General features: G+C 39.0%; 1 protein-coding gene across 1 annotated transcript in view; it reads right to left on the bottom strand.

The window, feature by feature from the left end:
- LOC149941331 (agrin-like) overlaps nucleotides 1-27018 on the bottom strand; it is a 213099-nt gene that overhangs the window by 8023 nt on the left and 178058 nt on the right. Inside the window, exons 7-27 of the mRNA XM_090179880.1 lie at nucleotides 22449-22543; nucleotides 19507-19621; nucleotides 18586-18804; nucleotides 18192-18428; nucleotides 17879-18031; nucleotides 16840-16932; nucleotides 16131-16292; nucleotides 13792-13935; nucleotides 13317-13568; nucleotides 13046-13243; nucleotides 12154-12367; nucleotides 10622-10834; nucleotides 10416-10540; nucleotides 10244-10351; nucleotides 8495-8596; nucleotides 4239-4551; nucleotides 3540-3557; nucleotides 2699-2810; nucleotides 2324-2630; nucleotides 1427-1508; nucleotides 1210-1251 (exon numbers count right to left, since the gene is read on the bottom strand). Coding sequence (XP_090036006.1) covers nucleotides 1210-1251; nucleotides 1427-1508; nucleotides 2324-2630; nucleotides 2699-2810; nucleotides 3540-3557; nucleotides 4239-4551; nucleotides 8495-8596; nucleotides 10244-10351; nucleotides 10416-10540; nucleotides 10622-10834; nucleotides 12154-12367; nucleotides 13046-13243; nucleotides 13317-13568; nucleotides 13792-13935; nucleotides 16131-16292; nucleotides 16840-16932; nucleotides 17879-18031; nucleotides 18192-18428; nucleotides 18586-18804; nucleotides 19507-19621; nucleotides 22449-22543 — 3304 coding nt within the window. The remainder of the gene's footprint in view (nucleotides 1-1209; nucleotides 1252-1426; nucleotides 1509-2323; nucleotides 2631-2698; nucleotides 2811-3539; nucleotides 3558-4238; nucleotides 4552-8494; nucleotides 8597-10243; nucleotides 10352-10415; nucleotides 10541-10621; nucleotides 10835-12153; nucleotides 12368-13045; nucleotides 13244-13316; nucleotides 13569-13791; nucleotides 13936-16130; nucleotides 16293-16839; nucleotides 16933-17878; nucleotides 18032-18191; nucleotides 18429-18585; nucleotides 18805-19506; nucleotides 19622-22448; nucleotides 22544-27018) is intronic.

Here is a 27018-nt window from a genome sequence, read left to right as displayed (position 1 = left end):
TACGAAACTACGCCCGAAATCGACTTCAGCGACGCCAAGTTTGTCCATATTAAATTAAAATTACCCGTGATTTTCCTATTCCCAGAATTCACGCAAGCTTTTTAAAGCCTGAACAGTGAGTCCCCTTACATTCTTTTTTTTAAAATAGAGCTAATACCCAAGGCACCACCTTCGACCACATAAGCATTGTAGCTTGTGCGTGATCAAGTAACAGGTGGCCGGGTTACAATGCGTAGGAAGGAGGTGGCAAGCCATTCGTGCCACGCGAGCCAACCATTAGCTCCATACACTTACTATTACTATTTGCGAGGCGAAAGTGCTAACCACTCCGCCACCCCACCTTACATTCTTAGTCCATGGCGGGCCAAAAGCACCAGATATCTATTGGAGATAGCTATACATTTTAGGAGATAAGTATACTCGTTTATTCCAAATCGGGCCCCCGAGGCTGCACAGGCCTCGGTAAATTGAAACGACTTTCCCCTCTCTTGAACATGTTTCAAGCAAATTTAGTTTGCATTAGCGTTGGATACTTCTCTGTAAGAGACACATTTATATACTTCCGCAAATAGTAATTCATTGCGCGCGTTCAGTGTGAGCACTTCGTAAGGAAGCTTTCACCCATAAGAGTAGCTGTATGCGTAACTTAAAGGGGAACGGCCAAGCTTATCCAAATATGGCCTTATTTCAGTATCAAAAGATTAACAAGACGTGCAATATACTTTTTTGTCTTGAAAAAATAGCTTTTGGCCCAAAAAGTTGAAACGCAAAATAACGCCAAGTGTTTGGGTTTGAATTTTCGCCGCCATCTTAGGGGCTGCTGCCAGCGCCCCTAACCCCGTATGAGCGAAATGCGAACTATCCTAACTTTTAAAATCGCGCAATTTAGGCTTAGGTCTCTTATAACTGGAACGCGCCACGCGTTCGAAACAAATTTTTCACGTCTTCAGCAGCGCGCGCTTTTACGTTGTTTTTCTGTCTCACCGACTTCTCACCAGGTGTCGCGGCGGACGCGCGCTTTTCGATTTCCCGAAATTTCTTTATTTTATTAAAAATTAACTACTCAATATTTTTTGATACGGGTTTCGCCATAAATTTTAGTTTTTAATGGGCTATAGGGCTATCTAACTGGTTAAAGCTTGACCGTTCCCCTTTAATGAAATGAAAATAAGCCAAGCTCAAACTAGAGTAGGCATCGCCTGCACCTACCAGTTCTCTTTAGCCAAGTCTACATTCGCACTAGTTCCCATTCTGCAATAATACAGCCATGCATACCACCAGTTTTAGTCATACATTAAAACATCATTTTTAAACTACACTAATTAAAAAACAAACACCGCTCTACTGAAGCAGCGTTAATAGCCAATATTAACTAATTAAAGTGCGATTTTAAATCCTAATAAAGAGTTCAAAATAATGAGCTTACTTCCGGGTTATCTTATTCGGTACCCTGAAAAACGTCTTTCCGTCGAACTTAACTGGTCGGTCTCCGATCATTTCACCCATTCCTGTGAGAGATTTTTTTGAAATATATAAAAAGTCTAGTGTGAACGAGACCGATGAAAAAGATTTTTACTCCGACTATGCTGAAGATGGCGCTAAGCGACACTAGGAGGCTTTTCCAAATAACACGTGACATCGAGTGTGCCTCGCGCGCCGTTTTTAAGTGAGAAAGCCCCTAATGTTACCAAAGCTAATATAGACCTTGTACCCTTATAGCGCTTACCCTGTCAGAACTCCGAAAACATTAGTTCCATAGTTACCATGGGGTACGTTCAGAAACAGTCAAAACCCGATGGATTTATATTTTCCACCGATGAGCTTTTTCGTCATTATGACGTCGTAAGTTGCTGAACGCTTTTATTCAGTCATCGGTGTTTTTTAAATAGCGTAGCATTAATAGTAGTTTTACGTCAGTAATGACGTCAGTCTTCGGAAAAACCGACTATCTTTTTCGGTGACTTCGGTGTCTCACCGATGACTATCGTGACGTCAATACCCGAAATTAAAATGCCGTTCAGTAAAACACCGGTGCCAGCGGTGACTCAGCGGACTCGCCGGTGAGCGTTTCTGAACGCAGCCATGGTAACCAACTAAAGATAAGACTAAAAATAAATATAGATAAGACTACAGCCAACTTTGATGACGGACTGTTGCTTAAAAGCGCGTCATCAATGTTGGCCGTGATAGGACAATACATCTACCGATGGACGCCGATTTTTCGGAGGTCACGTGCCGGAAGTGGGTAAGTGCTCTGAGAATTCGAATCTAGGGTTGATGTTACATAGCGCCATCTTCAGAATAGTAGGGATAAAATACGCACCAATTTCGCAGTAAGATCCCATAAAATGGGGCTGGCACTTGCATATGTGCGTCCCTAATTGAGGCACGCATGTCCCCCCGTTCAGACAAGGGTTGATCCTGCAGGGATGGTCTCCTTCGTACCTCCGCACGTTCCGGGAGGAAATGGCCGATTTGAGCAAGTTATCGGTCACTTCGCCGTTAATGACCAATCTCTGAATAGCACCGTCGAAGCTCTTCACCACGCCGGAGTCCTTGTTGATCGTGGCCCAATCGGGGACGCCACCCAAGTACAAGGGAAGACCCAAGTTTAACTCGTTCATTGGGGCCTAAATACAAAATTACTCGTGAATCTAAAACAAATTGAAAATAATAATAAATAAACCAAAATGTTTACTTTCGATTCGCCCAGAACGGTGTCTTGGTCATCTACGATTAGTGTGCCGTGTCGTTTAGAACGACTAGCTTTTACTTTATGCCATTTATGCATTTCTACCGGTTCCCGAGACCTATCGCGATTAAACGTTGTTATTAATTAAAGCCATTAATTTATTTTATATTAGGTTAATATAGAGTTGCTGTTTCCATAAAATCAAAAGTTCTATAAAATACGAAATTTGCGCACCAGGATTTTCTTTATACTGACAAATCTGTTGTCAAATTTCTGAAAGCTAGGAGCAACAAACACAGCACCCCTCACAAGGAGAACGCAACCCGTCAAAAGTCGTGCATTATCTTGCGTACAATTTTCATTGGTTAGACGTTTTAGCACCTGCTGCCGTCGGAAGGGGAAAATTCGGAAATTGTCTTCCCCCTTTCCGTAAAAAAATCAGCGTTAATTCTCGTCCAATTAAATTTGTACACAACACTGCGTTAGCTTAAAGGCTAGCTGCGTTTTCCGTGTGTTTGTTGCTCCTACTGGCAGCAATGTTTCCGGGGAGGTGGGAGGATTTTATGGAAAGAAGTTTAGCCATAAGTGTGACACTTCCTATTCTCTAAACACTAATTTTGTTAAAGATAGTCTGTTTCGCTAATGACGATTTAAATTAAAACGTGGTTAAGGACTGGAAGCGATCCGCGAGTTCTTACTAAAGTCATCAGACTTTTTGACGGATCAGCTAAGGCCTAATTGAAAATTGACCGTGACTTTGATTACGTAATGTAATTCAGTGTCATACTTATGACTATTACATTACTTATGATTAAAAAATAACGTTACAGAAATAAAAAGGTCTTACGTAATTATCACAATATCTCTAAAGACACGCAGCGTGAAAAAAATTTGGATAATAATTAATACCATAGGTGTATAATATTGTTACATAAGTGTGACACTTCCTATTCTTCACATGAAAAAGTTTTACTGAGAGCTATTCACAAGACAGACTGCATTACGGACTTCCTCGCTAGGGGGAGATTTTCTTCTTGTGATGACGTAACTCGGTAACTAGCTCTCAGTAAAATATTCCCCAAAGTTACAAACTTATGGAACAAAATTAAGACTTATGTTATAACTCATTAAAGTTATAAGGGGTCAGGGTTAACCGACCCGCAATACTCGTAAGAATGCGGTTGGAACACTTTTACAGGAGTAGACCAGTAAAAGTAGACTAAATAAATTAAGGTGTCTATGTCTAAACTGAAGAATTTGCTAGTCTTTAGAATCGAACATTTTCGAAAAACTATTTTAGGAGAGTTAGTAATTCGAAACACAAACTGAATAAATCGAAAAATAGAAATGTTTTCAACAAAGGAAAAGCTCTGAAAATACTTTTCCGGCAAAGAAACCCAAATTCAAGTTGATAGTTATTGACACTTTAAGGAATTGAATTTTTCCAAGGCGCGCCCAAACTTTAAAAGGGGTTGTGGTGGTCCACCTGGTTTTTAAAATCGTAGGAAAAGGAGTGATGAAACGCGAAGAGAGGAAAAGTACTTACGACAGATTGGCGAAGCCACTGCCGAGGTCGTAACGAAACTGCACGAATCCGTCGGCCAAATTGAGGCTGACAAAATCCCTGGCCGCGAAAGAGGCACGTGTCCTGGTTGGCGGGGTTGAATGCGCTTTGGGTTTTAGCTGACCATTATAGAGGAGCACTCCATCTGGCGAACGGGCCAGGAACCACAGTTCCAGGCTGAGAGCTTGTCCCACTCGGCTCAAGCCGGCCAGTTTCAAGTAGGAAGAGTTTCCGTCGAAGGCAGGGACGTACAGTTCGTCTTGCAGGGGAGCCGTTTTCACACCCCGCTTACTCTCTGCCAATAAAACGAAACAGCTACGTAAGAAGTTTACGATACATTCGCGACAAAAAAGACATTTGTATTCAAAGTTGGACATTGGGTTAAAATGTACGCTTAAAATCACTCAACAGTTACGATCATAGGTACGCTGCACACTGGCCCGTGGGAAGAACACGGAAGAGACAGCTAGCAGAAGACCCAAAATTTCTGGGTGCGCTACGTATTAGTGCCATCTATCGGTGACCAAATTTAGTATTTGGAAAATATTTCCTGGATGCGCTACGTAATAGTGCAATCTATCGGTGACCAAATTTAGTATTTGGAAAATATTTTCTGGATGCGCTACGTAATAGTGCAATCTATCGGTGACCAAATTTAGTATTTGGAAAATATTTTCTAGATGCGCTACGTAATAGTGCAATCTATCGGTGACCAAATTTAGTATTTTGAAAATATTTTCTGGATGCGCTACGTAATAGTGCAATCTATCGGTGACCAAATTTAGTATTTGGAAAATATTTCCTGGATGCGCTACGTAATAGTGCAATCTATCGGTGACCAAATTTAGTATTTGGAAAATATTTTCTGGATGCGCTACGTAATAGTGCAATCTATCGGTGACCAAATTTAGTATTTGGAAAATATTTTCTAGATGCGCTACGTAATAGTGCAATCTATCGGTGACCAAATTTAGTATTTGGAAAATATTTTCTAGATGCGCTACGTAATAGTGCAATCTATCGCTGACCAAATTTAGTATTTGGAAAATATTTTCTAGATGCGCTACGTAATAGTGCAATCTATCGGTGACCAAATTTAGTATTTGGAAAATATTTTCTGGATGCGCTACGTAATAGTGCAATCTATCGGTGACCAAATTTAGTATTTGGAAAATATTTTCTAGATGCGCTACGTAATAGTGCAATCTATCGGTGACCAAATTTAGTATTTGGAAAATATTTTCTAGATGCGCTACGTAATAGTGCAATCTATCGGTGACCAAATTTAGTATTTGGAAAATATTTTCTAGATGCGCTACGTAATAGTGCAATCTATCGGTGACCAAATTTAGTATTTGGAAAATATTTTCTGGATGCGCTACGTAATAGTGCAATCTATCGGTGACCAATTTTAGTATTTGGAAAATATTTTCTAGATGCGCTACGTAATAGTGCAATCTATCGGTGACCAAATTTAGTATTTGGAAAATATTTTCTAGATGCGCTACGTAATAGTGCAATCTATCGGTGACCAAATTTAGTATTTGGAAAATATTTTCTGGGCTGCGTATGGCTAAGGTTTTTTTTTATCAAATTCACTGGAATCCATTTAATTTCTAAAACTTAATTTTTTTTTAAAATAATGAACTGAGCCTAGCCTATCTTTCAAAGGGGCTGATGTGATGTATCCGATCGGTTAGCCTTCCAATTTAGGCCACGCCTACCGTGTCCAAATTGATGGTCCATGAATCGACCTATTCCACCTAGCATAACAAACGAAATTTCGTAACACCGCCATCTTTGTTTTCGTTGCTGAACTAGTATTTAGCAGCCGACATTTTCTCGAGTTCCCAAAGCTTTCCTAATAAATAGTTCGCAATAAATCTACAGATGGCGCCACGTTTGCGGCTAGCACGCTCTAGTCGCCATGACAGGGTGGTATCGACTTATTCCATAAATCCCTCTAAATTAAATTGTTTGGATAAAAATATTAGTGGCCGAAACGAGTCTAGATGGCGCTGCGGCGCCATGCTCTTACGAGGTCGGAGGTAGCGTCTATAAACTAGCGTCAGCTATTGTAAAATAAAATAAAATTGCCTAAATCTGAGTGTCGTGTTACCTTGGAGGAAATACAAAACTGTGGAAAATTATAATACCTTTGATATCTTCTATTTCATGCACCATAGCCCTCTAATACGCGTAGCTGCGTACCATAAAAAAACCTTACGCTACTGTCTGCCAAACACTAATAGTGTCTGCTAATACGCCACCTAGTTTTTGACGTCAACGTAACTATAGGTTTCGGTAGCGAATACTCAACTTGTGGTTCCTCCGAAGGGCTGACCACTATCCGTAATCGATGTACAAACCCGTAGCTTAGACTGCAGAAACTAAAGGCTGGTTCACACGGGCAGTATTTCACTGGTTTTCTCTATTTTCTAGTTTTACCGCCTTTTCTCGTTGTTCTGGCGCACGGAAAAACGACTGTACACGGACAAAATTTGCCGGATTTTACCGCCGCGAGAGCTGCTGGTAAAAGAGAAAACGGACCACTTTTTTTGAGGCGCGTTGGGCTCGACCAATCAGCGATCGCTATGTCATCACGTGATAGACGCAAAAATTCATAAGCCTACTTTTCAAGACTTTAAAGGAAAGTTCCAGCTACTATTTTTATTTTTATTTAAAAGATCCAAGATGCTTTTAAAATAAAAAAACAAGAATTTAAAAACCATAATTAATTATGGAATTAAAATAATTAGCATTTTAGTACAATTTATGGGCGCAGCCATATACCTGAAATATGCTTCACGGCAGAGCCCGAAGGCACAAACATCTGATTGGCTCTGACCATCGACGGAAAAAAAATACTATGTAGTAGTCTCTCTCACCACGGCCCCCTGCACGTGCTCTCACATAATAACCAATAGACAGCCTTGCATGAAAATATTTTAGTGGTTTTTAACTTCTTCAATTATTGTAGAACCTTAAGTCGTCTATTTATGGCAAGAAATTTAAGTTCGTATGATTTGGACCCTGTTTTTAATGAGGGGGAACTAAAAAGAATACAAAATGAAGCGGAAATTCAAGGAAGACCAAATGTAATCGAGTTAGAAAATATTTGAAATATCGACGAAGTGAGGAACAGCTGTGAATGTGGTCACTGGCATTTTGATTACTTTGCCACCTAGGCCTAACTCGAAGACACCGAAGTTTGAAATAAAAAATGTATCACGTGATCTAGACACAGTCTACTATTGGTTAGTTTTAGAACCAATGCGGTCGCTGTGCCTCCGTGTTATGCGGAGAAGCATGAAATACAAAAACATGGCTGCTAGCACTTTCAATGATTAAAAATTAAATTAGGTAAATTTGAAATTATTATTTTTTTATTTATTGGCATTTTTGGTATTTTTAAAACACGTAAAATGTTTTAAGCATAAAATAAAAACAACCTGAACCTTTCCTTTAAAATTCGCTCTTTATATCACGTGACAGCGTAACGCTCGCTGATTGGTCGCGCTCAAAGTGCTTAAAAAAACCGGGAAAATAAAGTAGAGATATTTCAAAATTTTCTCCGTTTTCGCGTTTATAAGCAACGCTCGCGGTGGTAAAATCCGGCAAATTTTGTCCGTGTGTACAGTCGTTTTTCCGTGAGCCAGAAAATAAAGAAAACCAGGAAAATACTGCCCGTGTGAACCAGCCTTAAGTACGCGGACGTTCCAAGGGAAGGGGGGGGGGTAGAAATGGGAGGGGGGCAGTGGAAGGAAGAGGATAGTTGGAGTGAAATTGATCCACTGGCTATGAAAAGGACATCTTTGGCCGGTCGCTCTTTCATTATTGAAAAAATGCTCCTTTCATCTCCGCGTATAACTTTCTTTCCGGTAGAAAATTATTCTAATTTCGGCAGCGTAGAATTCGCTAGACATCAGAAGGAGGGAAATAATGGAGGCTTGCTGGAACGTTTTAAGATATTTCCGGAGGAAACGTTACCGTCGAGAAAGGACCGAAAAGAGGCGACACAGGGAAGGCAGCGCGTCTTATTTATCAAAAGGGTGGGCGAAGAATGAAGTTCGGCGGAAGAAAGGATTTTTATTTAAAATTCCAAATAGGGAGAGAACGGCCGATGCGTTGAATTTCGGTGACTTATTTTAATATTTCCAAAACTGTACTTATTCGTCGAGAATGCTTTTGAAGGGGAAGATTTTTTTTGATAAATAAAAAGATTCGTTCGAACTTACGTTCCGGACAGGGTTTTCCTCCTTTGCGAGACGAACTTTTATTGCAAGATGATTTGTCGCAATCCTGGACGCAAGGTTCGTCCTTAAGTTGGCAAGAATCGCCTGAATTGAAACGGAATAGATCGATTTACAATTTTTAACGGGAAAAGACGACTTTAAAGGGGTAAAATTCATCCGAAGTAACGTGGTGATGGCGTTATTTGTTAGTAGATGGCGCTCTGATAGCAACATGACGTCATAATTTTTATTTTCAATGATTGGTTGAAAGTTTTCAGTTTTTAGTGGAGAACGGTTTTGTCGAGATTTAAAATACAAAATTTTCTTCCCTGATTGGTTAGTTTAAAATTGTATTATAGTGCCATCTATGGCGGAGAGTATTAACTACTGTTAAAATTAATTGTTAATTTAAATTACAAAAATTAAATATTTTTCATAAAAATTTAAAGTACTATAATTTAGTTATTAATTAATAACTTTTTAAAAAAGTTTATTTTTCATAAACTTTATAGTGTCGCCCTCTACCTCAAACATGATTAAATAGGAAGGTACCTCGGGTGGATTTCGCCCCTTTTTGCATATTTCCCTGTAGGCAATATGTGAATGCGTCTATTCGGGAGTTTAATGGGGAATAAATTAATAGTTCTTTTTATAATTTAACGTGGCCTTATTGTTTGAATGTGGCTCTTACGTCAGAGTCTCTTACTTTTATAAGTCTACAGTCGCGAGGAATATAGATTTTTCAAGAGCCCGTGAAAATCGGTCGTGTGAAGAATATACTAACAGAAGTAAATGAACCGAAGTAATCGAAATAGCGATTAGAATCGGAGGGCGTTTTCCTTATGAAAATGATTAGAAAATCGAGTCAAATAAAAGCTAATTTCCATCCCCGTCTTTTTACGTGATAAATTGCACTTGGGAATTGTGGGTATAGCTATTTCTATGTATAAAAAATTGTTTCATTAAAACCAAAACGTTTTTTTTCGGCTTAGGAGCGTGCAAAATTTCAAATTCGAGGTCAAAATGTAACTTCATAAGGAAAACGCATCCAACATGGGGAGTATAGTAGTCTGATAACTTCGGTTCATTTACTTCTGATACTAATAGATGCTAAAAGAAATTATTTGTGTGTAAATAAAAACTGTCAAAAGGAAGGATTTTTAAATTTAAAACGCGTGAAGCTCGATGATATCGCGCATTTTTTGTCGCACGTGTAATTATTAAATCTGATAATAGCTGAAAACTATTCGTGAGTTCTGAACCGTTCAACCAGTCCCCATGCGCACTATTCGGCAAAAAAATTCTAGAACTACCCAAATGCAAACTATTCGCAGACAAGAACCTCTTGTTGAACCGTTCTAAATGGTACCTGCTCAAGAGCAAGTACTGGCCGGAACTCAAGGTTGAAATCTCTAAAATTCGTCTGCACATCGGGCTGCGTACGTCAAATCGTACGAATCACAACTATTCGTACAAAAGTTCTGAACTATCCAGAACTTTTGCGTGACGTTAAAGCTCAGTCCTAGGCCGTTCTCTTAACGGTTCAGAACTCACGAATAGTTTTCAGCTAATAAAATTTAATCACGGGGGGAGTTAGAAATATTTATCCGCATTCGTCTTAGCTAATAAGATTATCCTTTCCGAATTTATTTTAAGATCTATAAAGCTGTGTCTTGTGACGTAAGAGCAACATTTTAACAAGTTGGGCAACACCACTATTTATTTAATAAAATCAACTATTGATCAAAGTACCGGAGAATCCTTCGTGGCACTTGCAAGTGAAAGATTGTTTGCTCGTTGGAAGACACGTAGCGCCGTTGAGGCAAGGAAGACTACTGCATGGGTTTTGAGTGCATTCCGCTGTCCATTAAAATCGTCGCAATTAGTATAATTACGCGTCCTATTAAATGGGGGTGTTTCTTACCAATTTGATTGCCTTTAATAATGTCTTTAGATTTCGGATATCGGAGGTCAATCTCCTTATGGCCGATTCGGAGTCGCCTTATGCAACCAATGAAACCGCTAGTCACTCCGATATTGTCAAAAACTCTAAAATGATTCGTAGCTATTAGAACTTTAACTTAACGATCGCGTTAGGCCTTGTTTCAAACTATAACGACTTCTCTTTACCCTTTGCTTTTGGTGGGAACCGCTCCCAAGTAGAGATTTTCTTCCAGGTTCAAGGACTTGAGCATTCCTTGGCTCCTACCGGAGACGTCCTCCTTGTCATCGAGACTGAGCAGTCCGTCCCTGAGGTACCGTTTGGCCACCAGTCGATGATATCGACCCACTTGGAGTTTTTGAGGAGACCTCAAGGTTACAGCCCCACTCCCCAAGTTATACCTGTAAATATATACGGATACCCATCTCTTAAAAAACTATACCTTTCAAGTATACTCTCGTCTGTAGACGCGCCAAAGTGGCGTCTCGGCTAACAAAATCGTTGAACAGTACAAATTCGATATATATATATATATATATCGTGGCAACCGCGAGTACAACGTTACAACTTGAAACACGATCCGACTTGTCGAAACACACGCTAAAAGAATTTAGCCAATTCGCCTATCTTCACGGACGGTATAGTAACAAAAAAAACCCCCATTCGGTAAATCGAAAGAATTTCTAAGAACTAGGCGTATCTACAATAGCGAATCTTCGTATAAAGTACGAAACTCAAATGGACAAGTTTTTACCGGCAATATATAGGAAAAAATCCAATCAATAATATTCTTATACATTTAACATTACAACGTTTTTTCATTTTGTACTTTTCCATCTAAAAGGAAATTTCAGAAAAGGAATTTAATACCGCCGCCCACCCACACAGAGGAAGATGGGGATAAAAAGATCAAAAACCTATCATTTTGAATGCCACGTTTTACTGGAGTTTATCGACTAAGGGACTAAATCTTAGAAGAGCAGACTGAGGAAGTCCCGGCGAAAATAAGACGTAGAAGCGAGAGGAAAAAAATCGTCGGTCGAGCTTATAAGACAGAAAAAAGATTGGAGCAATTATTTCGTGCCTTATTCTCTTCGTGGCGTATTGAATCAGCCGCTGTTGCGGATCAAAAAGAATCAATGCTTCTCCCGACGAACAAAAAATTACAAATTTAGAAACCGATAAAAAAAGTGAAGCGACTTTGGAGAGAAAATCGACTTTGGTTTCCCAGCTGAACATCGATAAAACATTTCAATTTTGGTTTTAGCAAGGGCCCGTCAATTTGGTAAAAAATCTTGGGATTTTCTCGCGAGATTTCTAAGAATTCACATTTACCGGCTCTGCCTTTAAAATAAAAGTTCCCGCGAGATTTCTCAGCGACTTTACGCACCGCCAAAACTCGTAAAAGTCAATAAGTTCGATTTTACATCTTCGGAAATCCATTGTTCCGGCTTGGAATGCTTATCTTGGCCGATTTCCGTCTCGAACTCGGCGACAGGTGTGAGCCGTCCTTATGACGCGTAGGGCAAAAGGTCAAGTACCGTTTTCGCTACTCGTTTCTAGAGTCGGCTTAATCTCTTTATTTACTTTTTCCCTGGTAACGGTTTCCCGGTAAGTTAAATTAGACAATTTTTATTTAAATATACGGTGATTTCGTCTACAACTCGATTTGAAGAAATTTATTGAGCAAAAGATAGTTAAAAGTTAGAGATCAACTGACCGGAATTCGACGTGTCCGTCATTAATGGCCAAAGAGACGAAATCGCCTTTACCGGCGGGCGTCTGACCATTGTAGAGAAGGATGCCTTGATCGGCGAAAGTCCGAAATTCCAGTTCGATGGACAATCTAGAATTGGCGTTGAGTTTCGCCATTTCCAGGAACGAGCGACCGGAAAAGGCAGGGGTCTCCACCGGCGATTCTTCCATTACTGGACCTGGAACCGCGAACGGGAAATCATTTATCCAACTCACACACCAGCCAAAGTCTTCCTTTTCTTCCGATACCAAAATAATTGGACATCAACATTTGACATTCGTAAACTATGTTCAAGGAGAGTACCCGAGGTGTTTATTGCCGATTTTGTTCAAAGTCGGCCGTAATGTAGACCTATATGAGATATGAAATTTCCCAAAAGTAGACGTTGCACTACCCATTCAATTTGTCATGGCAACCGAAAATGTTTTTGACCACTTAAAACAAGAATAAGATTTTTTCCTTATTTTACCCAAAAATTCTTACAATTTTACTTCAAAAATGTCCCAATTTACCCAAACTTTATGAAATTGACCTAAATATGGTCCAAATTAAACATTTCGTGATTTTAAAATTTGAAACAGAAAATTCCATACTTTTTTAAATGGATATTTTTTATTTTTTTTGCAAAACTAATGGGTCTACTTTTGGGAAATTTCAAATCTCATATAGGTCTACATTACGGTCGACTTTGAACAAAATCGGCAATAAACACCTCGGGTACTCTAATTGTCAGTTACAATAAGGGTTACTAACCAATTAATTTGAAATTAAATTTAAATTGTTTAAATTTAGAGAAATGTTTTAAATGAAATGACTCGAAAGGGATTGAAAATTCCTGATACCGTGGAACAAATACCTCTCTTTTCGATTGGTGTGACGACGGTGGGGACGGTACTGAGGAAGAGATTCTCGGGCAATTTATTTCCCAAGTCGTCTGGAAGCTCTCTAGTGGACTTTCCAACTTCCGCTACTGGAAGCAACGCCCCGGTTGAGGTTTTCTGAACGGTGGATCTTCGTACTGGTCCCACGGTCGGTGGCGGGGCTACGTTGAACCCTTTTACAAATAGAACGAACGCGTTTACGGGTTAAAATGGCCGAAAAGCGTAAAAGAATACTTTTCGCGGTACCTTTCTGACAGGCACCCTGCGCCCAGACGGTGATTGTTTTCTGATATCGACAACTGAAGAGTCGCAGTTGGCACTCTGACCCGTAAGTGGTGCCGTCCGACCCGCAGACGGTTTGTTGGTTAAGGCCATCCCCGTTCGTCGGACATTGAATGTCGCAGACGCACTGGGCTCGTTCGTCTTTCTCCCGGCAGGTGGCGCCGTATCGGCACGTCAGGTGAGCGCAAGTTCCAGGCACTGTTCGAGCGATGGACTCTATTCGCGTATCGAGACAATGAGTGAATTAGGAATCGACCCGGCTGAGCTGACTCGAGTCAAACGCTTAAGTGACAGACCGTGTCCGAACGATCCGATGATGGAAAGCCCCACTGATAGGGCTACTGTCAATTAAAGCGATAGACCCGATGGCTCTGGTCTGCTAAGCGGAAAGGTATTCGACTTAAGGAGATACGGGGGGAAGGAACAGAATGGCCATTACCATCGGTGCAACCTCCGGCTATGAGTTCCATCCCCTGAGGACAAATATCGCATTTCATGCCTTGGATTCCGTGTCGGCAGACGCATCTTCCGGTCATCTGCTCGCAGTCGTCCCGTACGGAACCGTGCTCGTTGCACGTGCACGCTAGACGCCAACGGGAAAATATCGACTATTATTAAACAATGTTTGACACTTTTGAAATATTCATCCCTTACAAAAATGGTTGATAAAATTTTGGAAAATTCGAAAGTGGTATTTGATTGAAATATAAGTTAATCAAATATTTTTTTTATCAATTTTTGATATGAAATTTGATTAAATCGTACTTGATCAAATGTCATTTGATCAGAATATGATAAAATTTAATGTGATCAAATACAATTTGGTCAAAGTTTGAAAAAGTGTATTTGATCAGAATTTGATAAAATTGTATTTGATCAGAATTTGATAAAATTGTATTTGATCAGAATTTGATAAAATTGTATTTGATCAGAATTTGATAAAATTGTATTTGATCAGAATTTGATAAAATTGTATTTGATCAGAATTTGATAAAATTGTATTTGATCAGAATTTGATAAAATTGTATTTGATCAGAATTTGATAAAATTGTATTTGATCAGAATTTGATAAAATTGTATTTGATCAGAATTTGATCAACGTTTTCTTGCCCAAATAACATTCGATCAGAATTTGATTAATTTTAATTTGATGAAATACCAATTGAATGGAATTTGCTAATCTGTCGCATCTACAAGGTTGGAGTCTGTGCAGATTCTTTTGAGCCTAGGCCTAACTCTTCTAGGCTTGGTATGGCTTTTAATAACGCTGGTGGAATATCCCACTTCGACGACTTGTTCCATTTTCGGAAAGCGATCACTTACTTGTCATTCTCCCCAACCTTTATTTTTCTAAACTACTCATTATTTAACTTCATTCGCACAAACCGAGCGAGTTTATAAATTCCAATTAAGCTACATTAGGCTAACTAAAATTCCGACACCAAAAATTCCTTCTCAATTTAGAGGTTTTCCATTGGCTTAAATACATACGTTAGTAGCCAATAGTGTGACTCCCAAAATCACTAGGATTAATAAAAAGGTTAAAATCTAACGTAGTCCACCTTTTTACTGGTTCGTGGTGAAACAAACCCTTAATAAAGATTTTTGAATGGAATAAAGGTACAGTGGCATACTTATGAGTAATTATGTTATGATATCAAAATTTCATAAAAAATATATTCCTTACGAAAATGGTTGATCAATAGAAGTGTTATTCGTTAAAAAAATGTTGGATCAAATTTTTATAACCAAATGTTTGATCAAATTTTTATAACAAAATGTTTGATCAAAATTTTATAACAAAATGTTTGATCAAATTTTTATAACAAAATGTTTGATCAAAATTTTATAACAAAATGTTTGATCAAATTTTTATAACAAAATGTTGGACCAAATTTTTATAACAAAATGTTGGACCAAATTTTTATAACAAAATGTTTGATCAAATTTTTATAACAAAATGTTTGATCAAATTTTTATAACAAAATGTTTGATCAAATTTTTATAACAAAATGTTTGATCAAATTTTTATAACAAAATGTTTGATCAAATTTTTATAACAAAATTTTTGATCAAATTTTTATAACAAAATGTTTTATCAAATTTTTATAACAAAATGTTTGATAAAATTTTTAAAAACAAAATGTTTGATCAAATTTTGACCCATAATTTCTGGATGCGGTACGTAATAGTGCCCTCTATCGGTAACCAAGATTAGTATTTGGAAAATATTTTCTGGATGCGCTACGTAATAGTGCCATCTATCGGAATTCATAATTAATAAATTTGGAAAAACGAACGCGATTGATTAGGCCTAATAATGTTGATAGCCCTAAGAGTAACGTGGAGTTGAGATCACGTGTCATTTTTTCTTGCTTTTGGTGGAAAGATGGCGCTATAACGTAGCGCATCCAGAAAATACGCGTTGTCTGCTAGCTGTCACTTCCGTATCAATCCCTCGTAGAATAGTTCTTTTTATAAAATAACCTTGGCCATCTTGTTGAAATGTTGCCTCCCCGCTTCAGCTGTGGATCCGTTTTCTCTCCCACTAAAGAGTTTATGAACTCATTCTTAGGCATTGGCTGAACTTTCCAGGGCAACATTTCAACAAGTTGGGCAAGCGTAAAGACATTTTATAAAATCAACTATTGTGGATCTATACTATTTCATATATCTATGGTCTTAGTCTAAAATTAGGGCCGGCGTTTCAGCCGGTAAAAGGGCGACGTAGGTTACGAGTCTGATGTTTGGAAAATGAGACAACGGAAGAGAACTTACGAATGCAGCCGATATTGCCTTCGGATATTTTATGAAGTCCCCAGAATCCGGCCTCGCAACGATCGCAACGAAGACCTCCGACTCCCGGCTTGCAAGGGCACTGGAGGCTCACCGGGTCGCACGTTTGACCGTAAGAGCCCAGACGATTACACTGGCAAACGCCTAAAAATACAAACCAAAACCAGACGCGAGGCTTATTTTCAATATTTACTAGAGTTTTCACTCCTTATTTCTATAGATCAGTGATGGGCACTTTTGTTAAAGAATCGCTCAGCTCGCGCACCACTCGCGCTCGTGAAATTTTTGAGAAGTAAAAATGTCGCTCCTCTGATTTCTCTCTTTTTTGAGAGGTAAAAATTTCGCTCCTCTCATTTCGCTCTTTTTTGAGCGGTAAAAATTTCGCTCCTCTCATTTCGCTCTTTTTTGAGAGGTAAAAATGTCGCTCCTCTCATATCGACTTTTTTGAGTGGTAAAATTACGCTCCTCTCATTTCGCTCTTTTTTTAGATGTAAAAATTTCACTCCTCTCAATTCCGTTTTGCGCTATTTTAAAAAGATATTTTACAGTTCAATTTCGCTCAAAATGACAAAAACCACTCAATATGAGAGGAGCGCGCTCATCACCGCTACAGATAAGATAAAGTAAACGAAGAATTGACCAGAGACGAAAGAAAAGCCAAAAAATATAAAACGAAAGAAATAAATCCTACTCGGACATCCGGCGTGTTTAGGTCCCTGAGCCGATGTTTTCCCATCAGGACAGCATCCGTGGACAGTGTCAACGCAACTTTTAATTAAAGCCACTATTGAACGATAAAAATAGCGGTATAAGAATTTGGGATAAGAAAAATTCCAATAGGTAATACCAGAAGCCTATAATAAGATAAGCCTCTAACTCGCCCAAAATCGTAAAACGCCGCGTTTTCGAACTAGAGGTATTCGGAGGGATACAGATTTGTTAAGGCGATATGTGGCCCGAAAATATAGTCCTCTCGATATATTCATACCGAGGGACTTCAGGTGTACAAATCAGCAGGGAAATAACTTGAAATCACGTAAATTATAGTACCTTTAATAACTTTAATCAATTAAATATTGAAATCACTTGAAATCTGAAATCAGATGTACAAAATTTTTAACATTGGAATGATTGGATAGCCCCTCGATTCATACGCGAGCAGTAGCGGAGAAAACATTTGAAAAATGCAGACGATTCTTTACATTTTAGCTCGTAGAATTCCCATAGGATTTTGCTGGGGATTTTTAAATTTTGAGACTCACCTCGTTTTTATTGAACTTGGTAATTTCTACATTATAAAGGTAATAAATATTAAAACTAATATTTGCTATCATAAATATACATACTAATGAACAATAATCTTGATTCTGAAGGCGATATTTCAATACGCTTTGAAAAACCTTAAGCCTTGTCCGCCTTTCGCGTTTAAAGTTTTCTATACCTACGTTTCAAGTTTGCCAACCGACGTTTTGGAGAGCAAACTACTTTTCCGCTACAAAGACTAAATACAGCGCTCACTAGATTCGCTAGTCCTAGGCCGCGTTAATTTCTTCTTTGCTCCGTGTCGAAAACAAGACGTTTCAAAAGTTTTACGTTGGCGGTATAGGGAGTTAGAGACTTCACTTATTATAGGCTTCTGGTAATACGATATAATTGATTCCAAAATTCGAAGCTTAGTTCTAGCGCGGAAGAAGGGGAAAATACAAGGATAATAAAATTGATATATGTACCTTCGCGACAACATTTAGCGAAAAAGTTAGTTTTATGGCAGTAACTGTTAGGAGGGCAACCTTTGCTCCCTTGAGAGCAGTCGTAATCCTGGCCCGAGACGGGGTCAACCAGAGGAACCTCACCGTCGCAAGGCGTCGACGGGATGCGCGCGTCTAACCAGCGAAGAACCACACAGGCACGCGGAAGAGAAAAATATTTGAAAATAAAGTGAGAGCCATTGGCGAGAAAAACCCAAAGAGAAAGTTCAGAGCTCCCGAAGGAGAAGGAGCGGATTTAAGAGGCTGCCGAAGAAAAAGAGACGAAACAAGAAACCTTTGCATTTGTTGAGCGCCCACGTTTTGATTTGTTTCTGTTGTTTGCAAGCTTCTTCTCGAAGCCGGCATTCGTTGTCGTAGAGTTTCCCGTCGGAGCCGCAGACGGGTTCTTTGATAGTCGGGCATTGCAAGTGACAGACGCAAGTCGTTAATCCTTCGGTGTCGTAGTCGCAAACTCCTCCGAACAAGCAAGATTTCTCGTCGCATCTCTCCGTGCCCGCCCCGGAGCCGAGACCTGTACCGCGGGAGTGTAGGCGTTGTGTCAGTGAAGACAGAACGAGATACTTCCCAAAAGAAGGATACATTTTATATAAAGTCAACTTAAGAGTGGATTCGTAAAGAGGGAGAGAAATAGAAAAATCTATCTATAAGAAGGAATCGGGGTCTCTTGCCATTTCCAGACGCGCCGGCGTCTTCGCACTCGCCGTAGAAGAGGGCGTTGAGTTCTTGACTTTGTTGGCAAGAACTTTTCCTCATTTCGCATTCGTTAGAATAAGTGGAGCCGTCGTTAGCGCAAACGGGTTCGAAAGTGTCCGGGCAATCGGAAGGACAAACGCACTGACCATCCTCGCAACGGGCGCCGTATTTACAATGCACTTTCTCGCACACATCTAGAAGAAAGTAAAATATTGGTCAGGCACCGCTAGACTAAAGGACCCTCTTAGAAAGATTCTCGATTTAAAATAATAAAATGGTAACGGAATATTTTAAGTCCATTTATTTCCGCGTTCAAAATTTCGTAATGTCCCAACCATTGAGTTGGGAATAAATAGAGGTACAACGAAATCTGGCTGGCGCGGGACCAATTTCTTTCAATAAGGAAACTTTATCAACTTTATCGTTCTACCGTGGCGGCATCTGTCTCTAGTAGTGGCCACTAAATGGCAATTGAATTTTTGCGCGAATCTGACGCGAAATTGAAATGTATGATATCTCCTAACAAACAAACCTTTGAAGTTGTTTAAAAATTATTTTATTCTGTCAAAACGATCCTTTTTAACACAAGCTACGGCGAGTTAGCTAATAATTATTTATTTTTAGCCATATAACTTTACAAAATATAGATGGCGCTACCGCCTAATTATAAAGATGAATTGCGTACAGTCTTCTCAGAACAGGTCCCGCGTAACCATGGCAACTGAAATCGTAATTGTAATTCTAGCAGCATTATTCCCAATTCAATGGTCCCAACTTTCGTAACGTTGAAATGAAATTTTTTGTTTCCAAATGCAAGCGTGAAAACTCATTTTAGGAATTAATTTGGAGAACGCGAACACCCTCGGCCATTAAATAACAAATACGTAGATACTAACCGCACGGTCCTCGGCTGGTGACCAGAATGGCAATTTTCTTCTCGCAGGAGGCGACGCGCAAATGACATTCGCTGGGATAGGTGTTGCTGTCGCTTCCGCAAACGGGCTGATCCAACTGAAAGCGGCAAAATTGAGAGACGCGAAATGTCATAAACTCGGCCGTGATTATATATAGTCTCCGCGCAATTATAGAATCGAAGTGACCCCGTTACCGCCACCAAAAATAAACCGAAATACTAAGTAAAAGGGAAGCTTCCGGAGTCGAGGGTTTAGACGAGGAAGGTCGCGTTTAAAGGTCAACATTTTGAGAGGAAAGGTCGAGTTATTTCGGAGCTGGATTGTCATTATTCATTCCTGGAAAAGTCTCTCGTCTTTCCAACTGAGTCCGCCGCGTCAAATCCCAAATATTTCGTACATAAACAAACTGCTAGAAGACGGATTTCAGCTCGGCAGTATATTCGTATATTAGCGGGGAGGAACACGACCAGCGGGAGAACGTAAAAGAAGGAAGGGTAAAGGTCAAAAAGTGAGAAAACTCAACCGGAGCGAGAATAATTGCGGGTGGAAACGGCGGGGAGGAGCCCGAAACAATTTGTCAGGTCGGTTCACTGGCGCGAAAGTTATGTGAAAAATTAGTTCTCATCGAGTGTCTTAGTTTAACCACGTCGGTCCAACGGAGGCGGCGGCAGAGTTCCGGGCTACTGGCCACCGCGATGTTACGTTAGAACGGCGCTTTCTGGTCTTCCAGGAAAGGAAGGTTTATTACTAAAGGACATACACTCGACGAGGCCTACTCGCCTTTGCGGATTTAATCAAGCATAGGCCACTCTCATTCTCGCTATGACCTCAACGCGGAGGCGGACAAACCGTGTTTTTCGGATACATCCCCGAATGAACTGATCCAATTAGATTTCTAGTACGCGGGACTCATCCTAGTTGGACTTAGGATTTTACAATCTTCGCGGCACGCGTCGGTTTAGTTCACCTCTGAAGATCCTTTCTCTATATAGTACCGACAGACGACTGTGGCCCGCTGCGGAGAGTATCATCTATCTATCTCGACTAGATACCAAAGAGCTCTCTTCTCCATCCTTCCACCTATTCTCTCTCTCTCTCTGTCTCCCTTTGACTAGGCTTCTTCGAGTGGCGGTATCTGAAGAAGGCGGAAGATGAAAACAATACCCGGTGGTTCCGGCCAAAACAAATAAAAGGGCGCCGAGAGAGGGGTGAACTCGAGAGGAATGTGGCGGAGGTGGCGGAGAAGGGGATATCATCCCGAGATCGTACCATTTAATGCGGCTCCATTTCGTCAGGAGAATGTTACGGAATACAGTGTGTTTTTCTTAAACAAACTACATGTTTGACCTGCCACGTGAGGTTAAAAAATTTGATAGGGGCCATTTAGAAGAAACTATTCCGTAAGGTTAAGAACGTATTTAGGTTACTAAGGACGTACGAGACTAACTTTCGTGCATGTCAGCATTATCTACAACCGAAGTTCCTCTCTCAAACAGAAACCTTTCGTTTTCAAAATTATACGCAGACATTTAGCTTTAATATGAGCTGAATTTCTTAATTCGTCATAAACAGCAAAATAGTTGTTAAAGTCTTAATTATTAAGTCCAGGGCCGGACTTAGAGATCCTGGGCCCCTAGGCCTATAAGGAGTCTGGCCCCCCGCTTTAGAAATATAGTATAGTATATATAGTTTAAATAGAGTCACGTAGTGGCAAACGCGTGTAGTTCATAGACTGCTGGATTTTTGTCTGCTTAGCGGACGATTTGCCATAATAAAAATACAAAGCGTCTGCTAAGCAGATGAAAGTCAAGCAGTTTATGAGCTTCTCACGTTTGCCGCTACGTGGCTCTATAGTATTATATAAACTGAAATAGCTAATTGTATTTGAGTCATGAATAAATATAACAATTCCTGGTTTGGTTTAAGAAGTAATTATTGTTTCTATAAACTGATCGACTTTTTGGTCTTAATTAACTAAATCAAGCGCTTTCTAATGAAGTCGAATAAGTGTATTAGATAGGTTTAGCAGAGCCCGATGGACGTTTAAAAGGGAACTTCAGAGATAAGTTAGCTTATCAAGTTGATATAACGTCCGCAAACCACCGCGCAAACGTAGACGTTACCGTTTATAACGCCGGGTGCTCAATCTCCATTTACAATTGTAACGCGCTCTAAAAACCAAACTGTCACATCCAATCTATTTTCAAATAATATTAAAGTTGACCTCATTTAAATATAACGTTATATCAAAGTGAACAAGTCGGCGTTTGCGGTTCGGCTCATTCTCGAGAATCTAATAAAATATTTAGGTAGTGGAAATTTTACCCAAATTTTATCAAATCGTCTGTATACACAGTTCTCTGGCCAAAACTCGGAATAAAACGTATACAGGTACGCGTGTAACAAAAATACTGGTTCTTGATTAGATTGGGGAAAATATACGAGCGCATCAGGGCCTGGGAGGTAAAACTCCAAAGGAACCGCTCTCCACAAATAAGGCGGGCGAGTTTTACGATTCGGTAGCAGTCGAAACCTCCGGGGAAAAATTGTTCGAGAAGGGAAATTTCGCGGGTCACAAAATTCGCGAGGAGAAGAGCGATAAAGGCGAAGCGAACGATTAAAAACCAATCGGGGTTCATCATTTTGACCGCGCGCTCGAATACGAGAAGAGAGCGATATCGCCAAAGCCGTAAATTCAACGAAGACCCCCCCCCTCGCCTATAAAACCATCTCTCATTAAAGGGTAAACAATTCGAGGGTTTGAAAGCCTGGTGCTCGGCGGGATTCCATTGGAACTTTATAATCCTAGCGAGTCTCCTCGTTATCCTTGGATGGAAGACAAATTAACGGCTAGGGTTTTAGGAACCTACGGTGGCGATATCGTGGATGACGCGAGGGTTCGAGGAATTTGAAAAGCGCATTACCTTGACGCAAGATTTGGGACAGGCACACTTCACTTCTCCAGCGCTGTTCCGTTCGCAAATCGAGTAGAATTCACATTTTTTGTTCTCGCAGCCGTCTAGAAATTCGGAATTTATATGTTAGAGTAAGTAAAGTAAATAACAATAAGTATGACACTATTTTAACTTTACGACTCGCTTAATTTAAAATCGAAATAAAATTTCTATTGGTGCGGACGTACAATAGGATAAAAGCAGTAGTGGAGGAATAAAATATTTCGCGTTATACTAAAATCTATTTCATAATATTTTCCAAACAGTTATTTGTGCTTTACCACACAATAACTAACATATATTAAATTGAATTAATCAAACATTTATTTTTTATCTGGGTCTTAGTTTTACCTCTTATCCAAATCAAAGATAATATAGACCTGATACCCTAGATCCGAAATCACTGCTCTGCACGTATTAAATATCGTTTACCCACTTCCAGTCCGAATTCCGACAAAATTAGCTCCATAGTTACCATGGTAACCAACTATAGATAGTGCCCCGTAGCAACCGATGGAGACCGATACTTCGGAAGTTACGTGCCGGAAGTGGGTAATCGCTTCGTTACAAAACCGTCAATCGGAAAGCTCTCAGAATGCGAATGCCTAATTACATAAGTAACATAATAGATATAAGTAAGACACTTCCTATTGTTTTAATGCTAACATTATCTATCTGGGACTCGCAACTTAACCTAGTATATGTAGAATATTATCATTCTTGCTAGTAGTATATTTTGCCTTGGACATATTTAGACACTAAGGTGCTCTGTACTCACAAGGAGACGACCCGAGGTGATAATCACCGATTTTGTTCAAACTCGGGTATAGTGTACACCTCCATGTACCTTAATAAACCTGCAAGGGAAAAGTTGCGACGGGCTTTCGTTTTGGCATAGCAACCGAAAACGTTTTTGACACCATGATTTCGGGTTGCGTTCTCCTTGTGTGGGGTGCTGTGAATTTTAGTTAATGAGATAAGGATTTTAAGGGTCCCCCCTGTGTAACCTTTTAAAAAGTGAAAAATTTAGAAAATTTCAAAAACGTTAAAAAAAAATAAATTGATTTTAAAAATTTTATTTAATCAAGTTTGAATGCAATTTGGTCAATTGGGGGAGCCTTTAAATCCTTCAGAGTCCCATGTTATTTTCAATGGAAATAATTCCAAATCATGTTGTCAAAAACGTTTTCGGTTGCCATGGCAAAACGAAAGCCCGTCGCAACTTTTCCCTTGCAGGTTTTTCAAGTTACATGGAGGTGTACATTATACCCGACTTTGAACAAAATCGGTGATTATCACCTCGGGTCGTCTCCTTGTGAGAACTAAAAGATTGCGTAGTAGCTTTGACAATAAGTTCGGTTATAATTTTTTATAATTGACACACTTCATATTTAGTTAAAAAGAATCACCTATGGACTGCATTGTAAAGGATGATAAAATTAGCGAATAAGTAGATTAGTCCATTAGAAAAGGGATAATAAAGCTAAACCCAAAGCAAATTTAAAGAAATTTTAAATTTACGTATATATCAATCTCCACAACTCTCCCCCTATTCGGCTTTCCGTTGCTACGCAACTCGTTTTTAAATTTTTAATATTTAGGCTTAGTTTATCTTTCGGTGTTCTAGTCGCGAGCCAGATTTCCCGCACGCTACTGACGAGTCCCAAATATAACGAAACCGGTCTACCTTTGGAATTTCTGGCTATTTTATTTAATTTAATTTAGTTTTTCACTCGAAGATCTATTTGGTCCGAGTTTCGCGTCTTTTTGTTTGCTCGAAGACCTATCGGTACGAGCTATTAGTAAGTTTTTAAATTTCTTCAAATTTGTTTAGGGTTTAGCTTTATTATCCCTTTTCATAATGGACTAATCTACTTATTCGCTAATTTTATCACACTTAATATTTATCATGTTATAGACACAATCAATAAAACTGCTAAGGCCTATTCACACTAGCCAACATTTTGCTCAACTTTGTTGGCGAGCACAGGTTTCGAGTTTAGTTAGTTCACAAGAAGGTTCCGTTAGACAGCGAAGAATAGTATTTGTAATTATTTAAAAAACTACATATAATCTAGGAGTCCGACATTCGTACAAATCCCGTACACTTCAGAGAAAAATGATTTTATGAAATCCGTTCAAAAAGTTTGAAATTAGTCTAAAAAACCAGAAATAAACACGAAAATTGCATTCTTTAATATAAAAATCAGTTTCTGGTAAATTCTGAAATAATTTTGCGAATCAAAATCCCGTACTCAAAATTTGCAAATGTTGGACCCCTCGCATCTACTACTACAAAATACGCCATTTTACATAATTAATAAAGGTATTTTATATTATTATTATTTTTGTAATAATTTAATTTCGATTGAGCATTTAAATATTAGAGCTATGCCTCTTTAAAACACTTTCCGTATGCGCAACAAAGTAATTTGATTTTCGACCTGTGTTTTCAACAATGTTTTGGGAAATTATTGGCTCGTGATTCTTGCGGTTTTACAAAGTCATATTTGATTAAATAGACGCAATATAAAATCACTTAAAATTTTTCTTACATCCTAAACAAATATCCTATTTCAACAGAAAAGTAACTATGAGGTTCCGTAAATGGTTCACTGTGGATAATCAAGCGCGACAAATGATAACAAATTCTAAAAGAAAATCGTCTGACCCGCGCACCTTTATTAATTTTTCTGCCCAGAGAAACTTTTTCCGAGCGTGGAAAGGACTGCTATACGTCGTATCCGAACACGACACCTAAAAACCGAAAACTCGAACGAACTATTTAATAAAAGACCTCCAGATGAATTAATATTCAAATGAGCGGAATATTTTAGCGTTAACCCTAAAATATTCAACTCATCGGAATATTAATTCGTTGGAAAGCGAATAAAAACCATTAGAATCGTTGACCATATTTTGCCTTAGGCCTACGTCACGTGACGTTCAGACATTAATTACTAATATAACGCGCTCTAAAAGTTATAAAAAAATAAAACAGTGTAAGCCCTTTTCTTCCTATTATTAATAATCTTATCTCATTTGTAAAGATTATTCTATAAAAATCTCTACTTCCGGATAGAAGTCCCCCGAAAGGTATTGGAGAAGTAAATTAAAAAGTTGTAGAAAGTTGAAAAGAAAAAATAAGGTACTTTGGCATGCAAATGTTCTTCGCCAGAGAAATAGAGCGTGTTTCCATTGATTCAGGAAATGAAATGATAATGTATTCTGAGTGGGGAAAAAATGGGAGAAAATCCCTGGCCAAGGGCTCGTCCAAATTCTAAGAATTCTTCCCTTGATAGTGAGAATTCTCACTTCTCAAAATTTTGACGGTCTTTCTCACAGGAAGTGACGTCATCTCTTCTCACGAGTTCTCTTGAGAAGAGTGAGAATTCTCACTTCTCAAAATTTTGACGGTCTTTCTCACAGGAAGTGACGTCATCTCTTCTCACGAGTTCTCTTGAGAAGAGTGAGAATTCTCACTTCTCAAAATTTTGACGGTCTTTCTCACAGGAAGTGACGTCATCTCTTCTCACGAGTTCTCTTGAGAAGGGTGAGAATTCTCACTTCTCAAAATTTTGACGGTCTTTCTCACAGGAAGTGACGTCATCTCTTCTCACGAGTTCTCTTGAGAAGAGTGAGAATTCTCACTTCTCAAAATTTTGACGGTCTTTCTCACAGGAAGTGACGTCATCTCTTCTCACGAGTTCTCTTGAGAAGAGTGAGAATTCTCACTTCTCAAAATTTTGACGGTCTTTCTCACAGGAAGTGACGTCATCTCTTCTCACGAGTTCTCTTGAGAAGAGTGAGTTGGTCAAAAGGGGGGATTTAAGTTTTCCCCCGAGTTCTTCGGTTTCCCCTTCCATAAATACTTGTTGAGGTTAACGGTAATAGTTAGTGTAGGGAGCTGTTGGCATGAAGGGCTTGCCACCACCCTCCTACGCAATGTAACCCGGCCACCTGAATTAATGGCTTCAAAAGTAGCTTGATGACTTAGGCCTAAAACTAAAACGTTGTTTCTGGTGAGACTTTTGCAATATTGAAAACCGATTTTAAAGCGATACTCCTATTCTATAGTTGATTATTGGTTAATAATAATCGACTTGCCACAAAGAAAGTATTTAAACTTGTGTGTTTGTTTAAAGTCTTTAGCAAAGATATTAAATAGAGTCTAAGAAGTGTAATCCTTTTAAGTATAGTTACAGAAAATTAAAAAGTTAATTTTTTAATCTCAAATTAAATTTTAGTTACTTAAGAACAGTATATACAGGGAAATAGAATTAACACAAGCGAAAAAACCTGGTCAAAACAAAAAAAAACTGGTTTAAACCCAAAAAATAGTTTTTTTGGCTCACAACTATCAAGTTTTGACACATTTCAGAGATACTGTTAGAGCGATCCGATTAATGCCTACATAGGGATGGAAACTCTGTACTTTCAAGTACATCAAAAACACGTTTAACCGTTGTCAATGGTTCTTGGGTTGATTCTAGGAAAACTCGAAATGAAACTGATTTATCTGGGAGACTATATATATAGA

Source organism: Leiobunum rupestre, chromosome 6 (genome assembly GCF_980474605.1).
Source record: "Leiobunum rupestre chromosome 6, qqLeiRupe1.1.hap1, whole genome shotgun sequence".
Classification (NCBI taxonomy): domain Eukaryota; kingdom Metazoa; phylum Arthropoda; class Arachnida; order Opiliones; family Sclerosomatidae; genus Leiobunum; species Leiobunum rupestre.
This window is presented reverse-complemented; position numbering and strand designations above follow the sequence as displayed.